The sequence below is a fragment of the Echinops telfairi genome, unplaced genomic scaffold (assembly GCF_000313985.2).
Source record: "Echinops telfairi isolate 266 unplaced genomic scaffold, ASM31398v2 ScPeMD7_18;HRSCAF=68, whole genome shotgun sequence".
Classification (NCBI taxonomy): Eukaryota; Metazoa; Chordata; class Mammalia; order Afrosoricida; family Tenrecidae; genus Echinops; species Echinops telfairi.
The window spans coordinates 41482257-41494026 of NW_022103915.1; the positions used below are offsets into that span (position 1 = coordinate 41482257).

Here is an 11770-nt window from a genome sequence, read left to right on the forward strand (position 1 = left end):
GGCTTCCTGGCCTATGGATGGAATAAAATGGGGTGCTCTCAGGCTGGAGGCTGGTTTGTCAAGTGGGGTGCCCTTTAGACATATGCCAGTACAAAAGGGAACATTCTAACACTTTTCCAAGCAATGTCGAGGCCAAGGCTAGAGGGAAATGTGCTAAGAGGCAGTGCAGACAAAAGAACTATATATTTACCATTTTGTAACTTATCTTCTGTAATAAACTCCCATGATCAGGTGTTTTTGTGAGTTGTGTGTGACCATTGCAATGGTTTACTGAACCCAACAGAGTCCTGTGGGAAGGTTATAAATTAAGCTGGTTTCCAGGGTGTCAGAATAGGATTTAAAAAAAGGATGGTGGAGGCTTGTCTGACCCCCTGCCTCATAGGAATCTCTGTGGGCAGATATGAACTTGGATTCTTCTTCCCCCTTCTATAACCCGAAGAGGTCAGACATGGCTTCCAGGCGGCCACGCCAGTCCTTCAGCATGTCGACATATTCCAAGTGAAAGTCCCTCACAACAAAGTGTATTATGACCAAATTCTCTACATAAATAAAGCCCAAAAGAGGTTGGCAGAGAGGGATTTCCATCATGTGAAAAATCTTTACGGTTGTAGCCAGAAGGTTGGTTTTTGTTTTGTTTAGCCACAAGGTTTTAAGGGGGGTTGGCCCGAATAAGGAAGGGTCTGTGTGAGAGGACAGAACGCATGTTAGACAGAAGCTGCTCCACCTCATCCACAGGGGAGACCAGCATTCCTCTGCTCTCGACATTCATCCAGGCGAGGGGTCCAGGTTTTCCTGTCAAGCTAACTGCAACAGGGGGACTGAGACATAACCGAAGAATGAATGAGGCATAACAATCTGAGTGATTTCTAACAAAACAGATACGGCTTTATATCATAGTGTCACTAATAATATAACCATTGTTAAAATGCTAGTTGTTAAACAACCATTTTGAAGCAAAATGAGGGTCCGAGTGGAGACCCAGAGCCCATCTGTAGACAATCAGACATCACCTCACAGAAGGGTCACAAGGAAGGGATGAGTCAACCTGGGTGCAGTATAGCACTGACGAAACACACAACATTCCTCTAGTTCTTTAATGCTTCCTCCCCCCCACTATCATGACCCTAGTTCCACTGCACAAATCCGGCTAGACCAGAGCACGTACACTGCTACAGATAAAAGCTCTCAACACACGACGTGGAATCCAGGACAGATAACCCCTCAGGAACAGTAATGGGAGTAACAATACCAAGAGGGTAGGGGGAAGGTGTGGAGAGAAGGGGGAAGCAATTGCTTGAAGTATAACCCCACCCCCACCCCAGGGGGACGAACAACAGAAATGTGGGTGAAGGAAGACAGTGGATGGTGCAAGATATGAAAATAATTTATAAATTTAAAAAAATGCTAGTTGTCACTGACTTTTATTGATGGCCACCCTACGTACGTCAGAGCGGAACTGTGCTCCCCGCAGTGCTCATCGTCTGAGTTTCTAGAAGATCACCAGGCCCTTCATCGGAGGCCCTTCTGGGTAAGGTCAGACACTGACTTATGGGTGAGCAGCTGAGTGGACTAACCGTTGGCTTGCCCATCCAGGGGACTTCAATTTAGCCGTAAGAGTAGATTCAGTGTGAGGATCGTTTTGTCTTTTGGATTATTATGAAGTTTTTGTTCTCAATGAAACGAAAGATGCTCGCTCACAAGGCCAAACGAACGTCAAAACCTGACAGAGAATATTTCTTTACTGGTCTCCTGAATAAATGTTCAGATCCATTCTAGGTAGTCACATAAAAGCCAAGAAGTAGCAGCAGGAACTATTTGAAATGAGATGAGCCTTTTTTTAAATTTTTATTATTTTAAGCTTAATTGATTCCTGAGGATAAGTGTTTGCTTCTCCAGTTTCTTCCAGGAGATCTTTTCCTTCCCTGCCGCCTCCTCGTCTGGTTTTGGAACAGTGTGTTCCTTTTCGGTGAGGGTCATTTCAACACGGCTGGGGGAGCTGATGGATGGACTGATCCGACCAGGAGCTCTCTAAGTGTGGCGGCGCATTCTGGGGGCTTTGTTCACCTGGATGTGCCCAATGACCAGAGAATCCACACCTAAGCCCTTCAGTTCAGCATGACGTTTTGCATTTGGAAGCCTGTGCAGCAAAAATTCAGCCCACTTTTTGGGTCACCAACCCTGGCTCCACCCCCACTGGTTGGGCTGGGCACACCTACCAACTCTACCATGGTAACCTTGGAAGGGCACACACTGCTTCTGCAGAGTGGCATCTTTCAAGTATTTGCTGGCTTTCCAGATAGGCATACCCCTGATGGCCTGGGCAGTGTCACGGGTGTTCTCAAACTGGACCCGGAGATTCGGCCTTCTTGATTTGCATAATTTTGGGGGTTTTCTGAGTCAAGTGAGTTGGGAACCATTTTGGCATATCACCTCAGGCCACTATGGAGGAGGAGATGAGCTTTTTAAGAGCTTTCTGGAATTCACTGGCTCACGATTATACTTTTAATACGATCATCTGAAAAGAAATTAAACTTCGGAACACATAGACTTATATTTTAAACCTAAGTAGTTTACTTCAAAGACAGCGACTTAGTCACAGACGTGGCATGGGCCGGGTGAGAGTTAGAGCATTACTTGAGAGGACAGTGGCTGCAGGGCTAAGTCAGACATGCTCTGAGCCCGGATGATGGCATTCTGTATCATGGAAGAGAGTCTCCCTGACTGCTTCGCCGTCTCTTCCAGTTCAAGAGGCTGGAGCGTATGTGGGCTGAACAGACACCGAGGCTCTCCCAAGATGCCAACTCTGTGGAAAGAACAGCTGGTTCAGCTGAAGCAAGGGGGCTCCAGAGCAAGGGGGGTGCAGACAGGGGCCTTCAAAAAGTCTGTAGAAAAATAATCATCCTGGCTTCGGCGGCACTGAGTGAATGGTGATGGAATAACTTGGGAAAGGATATCAGGAATGGTTGTACAACAGGAAGAGTCTCATCGATGGCTCTGAATTCTACAGGTAGAAGTCGTAGAACTGGAGACAGTTTTACTGTGCATATGCCTGCCACAATTAGAAAAAAATAAGTACACGAATAACAATGAGTTCGAGGAAGAAAATGTTCTAGAATTCAATGTGGTGATAAGTGTACAACTCTTCTTGATATTGTTCAATTATTGAATTAGATGCCATGTGGATGAGGTGCTAATGAAAGCGGTTAAAATGAAGAAAATTAAAATAATTTTCCCCCGTGAACTCTTTGAAGCCTCCTTGTATGCATACCAAAGCTGTGTGTACTACATCGCTTTGCATGTTTCCATGAGCCCCCACTGTAGTATTGCATACAGGCCTTAACAAGACCCATAACAAAGATGAGTGTTGCTAACAGGAAACTTCAGCCTTAGAAAGTCTGTCTCCCCCTCCTCCAAACTAGAAGAGTTTGGAATCCAGCACAGCTTCCTCGCAGGAATTGTCTCGTCTAAGTGGGTATACCTAGAGACCAGTGGAGAGGTGCAGGGCCCAGGGAGGGAGGCAGGCATTTTCACCTTTGTCTGATCTTATGCCAGAACAGCCCCTGACCTTATGACCCCCAGCCACCCCCCAAAACAACAACCACCACCTCGGCTCTGCCCGGCATGCCCTAGGACGTGACCCTCAATGCTCTTCTGTTTCTCCTCGGGCCACTCACACGGGAATGGCCACCGAGTCCAGGCTCTCCATGCACTTTTGGATCGGGCCGGGAGGTCTGATGCCTGCGTGGTAATACTTCTTCTCGAAGATGCTCTGAGCCTTTTCTCTGGGGGAGGGCAGCAGCGTGGACATGACTGGAGAGCGCATGTTAATGGCTTTTTTAATCGCTGGGCGCTTGGCCATCATTCTCCTGTTTGGGGGGGAGGTGATAGTGAGGTTACACCATATTTAGGGTCTGTTGCCTAGGCAGGTCCTTGAGCTGAGGAAAGCATCCCAGGGCCACACCTGAACTGCACAAAAGTCATGCGCTTCTTCTCGCCGCCCGATTCCTCGTCCTCGCGCTTGCGCCGGGGAATGTTGAACATGTTGGAGCGAAAGAGTCTCCCGATTTCTTCTTCGATCTCCGTCAGGTGTTGGCGTCGGAAGACAATCCAGGCAATGTAGGTACAGAACGTGAAAAAGGACTAGAATGGAAGAGAGGCCAGAATCACAAGCCACGGCCAGGCTAGGAGCAACTCCACGCTGTTCGTAGAGCCCCAGGTGCCCTCGGCTGATGCCAGCTCAGCGGCAACCCCATGGGTCTCAGGGCCGTGACCTTTCAGAAGCAGACCGCCAGGCCTTTCTTCCAAGGCTCCTCTGGGTGAGTCTGAACCGCCAACCTTCCCCTCAATGGTCATGTGCTTGGCTGCTTGAGCCACCCAGGCACTCCGTCGTAGGACACTGTTAAGGAGACTCAAACCCACATGGCTCAATTTCTCAGGTTTCCCGAGAAGCTGGCAGGGGAAGAGGAGGGTATTCCACGTGAACTCATCTTCGCAGAAGGAAAATCAGGCCGAAAATCTACGGGCTGGCATTTACCTGATCCACGCCATTTTAGAAAGGGCACTCACCCCAAATAAATGGCTGACAAGTGGCTACTGGCCATCGCCACACTTGATGTCTCCTACCAAAGAGGAACCCCCAGGGCAGAGCCGACTCACCTCGAAGAACTTCCAGTCTTTTTGTGTGTCTGAGATCTTCTCCCTGCGATAGAACAAAGCACAACGACCAGACCACCGTCTGGGCGGGAACTTCCGTCTTCTGGCCAGCTGGACAAGCCCTCCTGGTTCCCAAGAGCCTCCCGTGCAGTCACCACCCACCATGATGTCAAGGACATAAAGGCGAGCCAAAGGAATGCCCGCTGAGTCGCAGTTCTTTCCTCTCTCCAAGGTACTCAAATCATTAGCTACTGAATCCAAAAACTCCACCTGAACACGTCAGAGGAAACTTATTCTTCCAAAGCCCTCATGTGCTGTGAGCCCTGGGAAGGTGAGGAGGGTGGAAAGGTGACGACGAAGTCAGTGTGTAAAGAAAGAACTAGGGGCTAAGTCTAACAGGAATAAAAGGAACCTGCAGGGAGGTTGAAGGAGGTAGAGATGGAGGAGCTAATGCCAAGCACACCACCACTACCACGAAGGCTCTAAAATGGATTGTGGTGATGACAGTACAGATCTCCTTGACGTGACTGAACTATTGGATTGTGTGATCTGTGGGTTATGTGCCAACAGAGAAAAGAAACCTCACACAAAAGTATGGCTATTAGATGCCGGAAGAAAGTTGGTCAAGGGTGAGGCCTTGCAATCAATAAACTGGGGACAGCTGTACACCCTTCCTGCGGAATGAGGGGTGGAGCTTTGACCTTCTCTCTTAAAAGCCTTGTCCTTGCAACACAATTTCCACGTTAAAGACACCGCTTGGGCACACTCGGTGAACTTGGCCTCCACTCCCGACACCATTCTGATTCAGATGCCCAGCCTTCAGAGAAGGGGCAAACCCTCATCCGGGGGTTTGAAATTGTAAAACAGTACAGCCAAAGGTGGGGAAGGTTTGGCGGGTTCTCAAAAGGTGAAGCGGTTACCATGTGATCCAGCAGCTCCACTCTTAGGTATCCAGCCACGAGAGCCGAAAGCAGGAACACAGAGAGGCTGTATGGCGACACCCATGGTGGTGAGATTCACTGTAGCCAACAAGTAGAAAGAGCTGAAATGGCCCTTCAACAGATGAATGGTTTAGAGAGGTGCGTCTACTCAGCCAAGAGAAACCAAGCAGAGACCATGCTTCAAGACGAGCCTTGACTGAGGGCCATGGATGAAGCGAGTCAGTCACACTGCATGAGCTCCTGTCTTGGACTATCGAACAGGCAAGGGCAGAGATCCAAGAGGATGGACGAGTCACTACCGGGCGTTGTGCAGGAGGGGGACAGAGAACGCGCCAACGCTGTTAAGGGTGCTGTGCTGATATAATTTGGGAGCAGGTTAAGAGTGAGGATTGGACGATCTGATGAATATAATGTCAACTAACTATATATGTGAAGACTGTTGGGCTGTCAAATCATTTGCTACGAAAAAAAAATCATTTGCTACGTATCTACATATGCATCACTATAAGACTGAGAAAAAAAGCAAGCATCAACCAGGTGTGGCTTGAGGGGGCTGGGCACCTATAGTCATCATGGTGACAAAGGCCAGACATTCCAAGGTTTTGTTTCTGCTTTTGCTTGTCTTCTTCGGAGCCCCAGGATCCTAGCGCTTCAAAGGCATCCTAACGCTCATCTGGAGAAGGTGACCACACCCTTCGGCCAAACCTCGTCTTCTCACAGGGACACCCATCTGGGTCTCCACACGAGCCGTCTCAATGGGACCACATGTGGTGATGGCAGAGGTTTAGAAGTTCTACATCCTACCAGTGAGGGCTGTAGTTAGCTCTGTTTACAGTTTAACTTTGTGCTTGTTCTGGTCAGGTGCTGTGAAGTCGATGCTGACTCAGAGCGACCCAAATGCTGTCCAGTCCTGCGCCATCCTCACAATTGTTCTGACGCTTGCGCCCATTGTTGCACCACTGTGTCCCTCCCTCTAGTAGAAGGTCTTCCTCATTCTCACTGCCCTTCTGGTTTACCAAGCACGGTGCTCTTTTCCTGATAGGTCCAAAGTACATGAGAGGGAGTCTCACACCATCCTCTCTAGCAAGGGATTTCATCTTTGTCTTTGATTTCTGAGAGATTTCCTGAGTGATTGGAGTCTGCTATCCTGAGAACTCCAGACCACACCTGAGAGTTTATATTAATGAAGTGACCTTGGATCAGGGTGAGCTAAGCCACAAAGACCCACCCTGTGATTTCAGCCAAGCCTCAGGGGAGCTGGTCTAGAAGCTGCGAGTTTAATCACAAGGCCCACTGCTGTCCAGTCAATTCCAACTCACAGAGACCCTCCGGGGCAGAGTGGAACCGCCACACAGGTTTTCTAAGGCTGTAGAGCGTGACAGAAGCACACCGCCTTATCTTCCTCTCATTGGGCAGCTGAGGGGTGGCAGCTGGTGACGTTTCTGTTAGCTGCCCAACACTGAGGCCACAAGGCCACCTGGGCGCTATTTAACCAGTTGGGCAATGAGTACAAGGATCATGCCCCATAAAAGCTCAGGACACTGGGTCCCCACGAGGTTCCTAATTGAGGACAGGCATCAAGGCCTGGGGGAGGAGAGCCTGGCCCATGGGATATGGAGGCCCTGAGCTGGGAATCTTCCAGCTCTTGCCCTGTGCCTCTCCTCTTTATGCTGGTCCTGATTTGTAGCCCTTTGGCTATACTAAAATGATCATCGTAAGGTAAAGTGACCAGACGGCTCGCTTTTGGCAGGACAGTCCCGATTTTTAACAATCTGTCCCTATTTTTGGAAAGAATGCACGACAAGCTAGGGTACACGGTTTTCGGCTGCCATGTGGCTATTTCGCCAGGATCTGAGTTTTATCAATGGTGTCCCGCTTTGCCAATGTTCAAATCTGGTCACCTTATCGTAAGGCTAGTGCTTTCTTGGGCCTTGTGTCATTCTAGTGAACGTTAAACCTGAGGCAGCAGTGCAAGCCAGCAGGTCAGAGGTCAGAGGGGGATCCTGGAGAACTTCTGGAGCTATGGCTGGCATTCTGAGGGCATCGAGGGAGCCATGAATGGGTAGGCAGCAGGTCAGGAGTAAGGTTGGGTGAGACTCCCTCAGCTTATAACTGGTGTCTGAAGTCTTGGGCGGAGTTGGCAGTCAGTCTGAAGGATGGTGAGAGCATTTAGAGCTGGTATCGGAATAGGGCTGAATTGATGGACTCGTTTACAAGCAGAATCCAAAGGAGGCTGGAAAAGTCTATCTAGTGGCAAATCCAGGCCTTGTTGCTGGCTTGTTCTGATGCGTTCCCGTTCCTTCTTGCTACCTTAGGCTCTTAGCACCTCACCAAGGAGGAAGGTACATTGCAATCTTAGTAATTTCTAAAAGGCACGCAAAGCTTTGTCTCATCTTTCTCCCATGGAGTGACTGGTGGGTTCAAACTACTGATTTTTGGTTCGCAGCCCATCATATAACCCACTAGGCCACCAGAGCTCCTCTTCTCTGAAGAGAGTTTTTATATCCTCTATCCTGTTGGCTAAGTTTCTTAGGAGTGCTCTAATAATAAGAAATGTGTTTAATAGATGTGGCTAAAATAACAAATTATGACATAAATTGGTAAAGCCAACTGTATTTTTATATTTGTCTTCAAGAATATATTACTAAACATTTATGAACAGGAAAATGGATAACAAATTAATTATGGTAAATCTATAATACCTATAGTTTAAGAACTATGTGTACTAATGGTAGAGCGATGTGTACTAATATCCAAGGTTGATAAGTTTCAAAAGTATGCTTCAGAATGACACAGAGTATGATCCCGTGAATGTTAAAAAGCCACCCATCACCTGCCAGTTGACTGGACTGTGGTGTCCTGCACGTTGCTGTGATGCTGGAAGCCATGCCACTAGTATGTCAAATACCTGCAGGGTCACCCATGGTGGACAGGCTTCAGGACAGCTTTCAGACAGCCTGACTAGGAAGAAGGAATTGACAACTTAGTTCTGAAAAACAATGGCCAGTAAAGACCGTAAGAAAAGCAGCAGAACATTGTCTGGTACAGGGCTAGAAGACAAGCTTTTCACGCGGGGGGGCCCTCAAAATACAAACAACAGCACCGAGTAAATAATACCATACGCAAGTAAAACTATGCTGATGATAACTTTACAATGGCTATTGTAGTACATCAACTGGGAACTTTCAGGAATTCTAGCTGTATTCAAAAGAGGGTGTAGAACAAGGAATATCACTGATGTCAAGTGGATCTTGGCTGAAAGCAGAAAATACCAGAAGGATGTTTACCTGTGTCTTATTGATTATGCAGAGGTATTCGATCGTGTGGATCATAACAAATTAAGGATACCATTGTGAAGAGTGGGAATTCCAAAACACTTCATTGTGCTCACACATAACCTGTACGTAGACCAAAAGGCAATCATTCAAACAGTGAGAGGACACTGTGTGGTGTAAAATCAAGAAAGGTATCCATTATATCCTGTCATCATACTTATTCAACCGCTATTATGAGAAAATAGTCCAAGAAACTGGACTGTCTGATGAGGAATGTGGCATCAGGATTCTTGTTTTCAGGCACCATGAAGTTGGGACTGAGTGGCCCCGTGTACAACAAAACAAAACACTGCCTTGTCTGTGCATCCGCACAATTGTTGTTAGGTTTGAGCCCATTGTTGCAGCCATCTTGTTAATTCACCAAGTTGAAGGTCTCCCTCTTTTCCGCTGCCCCTCTACTTTACCCAGCAGGATGCCCTTCTCCAGGAGCCGATCTCTCCTGACAACATGCCCGAAGTGAGAGGAGGTCTCAGGGTCTTGCTTCTAAGGAGCATTCTGGCTGTACTTCTTCCAAGACAGAGTTCATTGTTCTTGCAGTCTGTGGCACTTTGAGTATTTTCCACCAGCACTGAACTTCACATGCACCGATTCTTCTTCCGTCTTCCTCATCCACTGTCCTAACTTTCACCTGCATATGAGTTTGAGTCAGGCACACCTTAGTCCTCAAAGTCGCATCTTTGCTTTCCATACATTGCAGAGGTCTTGTGTGAGAGATTTACCCAATGCCAGGTGTCATCATCTCTCTGAACTGCTGCTTCCATGAGCGGATGGCAATCTAATTCAAACTGACCAGTCCACTTGAGCTCACAGGTGCCTAGGATATCCATCCTTATGAGGCCCACTCCTTTTGATGACTTCTAATTTTCCTAGGTTTATACTTATGTTTCAAGTTCCAGTCATTAATAGATGTTTGCCATTGTTTCATCTCATTTCGAGTAGTGTCTCATCAGCACATGAGGGTCTGCAGGCTTTACTGACTCTACTTTGAGAAGGCAGCGCTTCCACAGCCGTATTGTGAGTGCCTCCTGACCCGAGGGGCTCAGCCGCAGCACTGTCTCTGACAACGTTCTGCTGCTGCTCCTTTAGTTTCCAGTATCTGATACCGTTCTGCTCCGAATTTTTAAGGTTTTCAGTGGCCAATTCCTCTGAAGTAGATAGCTTGTTTTTCCTTTGTAGACTCTTTGTAGTCTGGAAGCTCTGCTGAATCCTTTTGGGTGAGCCTGTAGGTATCTGAGATACCAGTGACATAGCTTCCAGCATCACAGCAACACAGAGGCCGCCACAGCAAACAAACGGACAGACACCTGGAGGCAAGCTCGTGAACAACCTGCAATGTACAGATAATATAATCTTTCTTGCTGAACGTGAAAAGGGCTTACTGATGAAGATCCAACACCGCAGGCTTCAGACAGATTAAACCTCAATATCAAGAAAACAAAAACCCTCACAAACAGGTCAATAAGCAACATCACGGTGGAGAAAAGATTGAAGTTGTCAAGGGCTGGAAGCAGCAGTTAAGGAATCAAAAGGATGACTGGTATTGGGTAAATCTGCTGCCAAAGACCTCTCTAAGGGATTCAAAAGCCAAGGTAACATGTCGACAACTAAGGTGCACCTATGCCAAGCCATACTATTTTCAGTCACTTCATATCACTGCAAGAACTACACAATAAATATGTAAGACAGAAGAACTGATGCATCGGACAAAGAACTGAACCTACCATGGACTGTCTTGGAAGAAATACAATCAGAAGGCTCTTTAGAAGTGTGTATGGACTGTGATCAGAGCTGTAAGAGCCCCCAATAAAATGATTAAAAAAAAAAAGGTGAGGATGGCAAGGCTTTGTCTCACATCCTTTGGACATGTTATCAGGAAGAACCGGTGCCTGGGGAAGGCCATCAAGCTTGCTAAAATCGAGGATTAGCGAAGAAGAGAAAGATCCTTAATAGATGGATTGACACAGTGGCAGCAACAATGGGCTGGAATACAGCCCGCAGTGACGGTGAGGATGGTGCAGGACCGGACAACGTTTCATTCTGTGTCTGAGGCTGCTGACTCGATGGCGCCTAACAGCCAGAGAAAACATGATTGGAAAGCCGGCTATTAGTAAGAAAACAAGTATACAGATTCATAGGTCATAGGATGTGTTGTGGCACATTTCAAATTGATCAAAGACTTTGGCATTTTCAAACATTAGACTGGAAAGTGTCTGAAAGGGCAAGAACCTGTGTGACTGTCACTAACACCAGAAAGCAGAAGAATGTGGACTTTGAGCCAAGAGAAGAGGCAGGAACGAATTAAGCGGGTACTCACTTTCCACAGCACATGTGATGCTTGTCAGGCATTCCCAGGCCGAGTACGAGGATACAGTACTTCTGCGCCAAGTATTTCTGGGCTGCGTCTAACTTACTTAACACCAATTCCATCTCTTTTTTCTCTACAAGAGCTCTGAAAAGAAGAACGACCATTTGGATTAATTTTGGAAAATGCCCATGTCAATTAGTGAAAAGCTACAATTATAAGCTATTTTTTTTAAATGCAAAGGAGTCGGCAGATCTCACTCCTTATTTAATCTGTGTTATGATGTAGGAAGGTCCTCAAGATCCCCTATGGTTAATATTGTACTTCATATCTCAAGTCTATGGTCAAGTTTCACTTTTTCTTTATAGATCATCTGTATTTTATGCTTTGTATCCTTGATTTTACACACTTTGGACAGCTTGTCTAGAGAGACTAGTCCCCGAGTAGGCCATCATGCTTGGTAAAGTAGAGGGGCAGCCCTCAATGAGACAGATTGACACCGCGGCTGCAGCAATGGGATGAGGCATAGGAACAATTGT

General features: G+C 47.1%; 1 protein-coding gene across 1 annotated transcript in view; it reads right to left on the bottom strand.

Annotated features, from left to right (window-relative positions):
* Positions 1–2548: 2548 nt before the first annotated feature.
* PPP1R36 (protein phosphatase 1 regulatory subunit 36) overlaps positions 2549–11770 on the bottom strand; it is a 26379-nt gene continuing 17157 nt past the window's right edge. The window contains 5 exon segments of the mRNA XM_045288248.1: positions 2549–2803; positions 3675–3866; positions 3962–4140; positions 4657–4699; positions 11244–11378. Coding sequence (XP_045144183.1) covers positions 2623–2803; positions 3675–3866; positions 3962–4140; positions 4657–4699; positions 11244–11378 — 730 coding nt within the window. The 3' untranslated portion in view covers positions 2549–2622.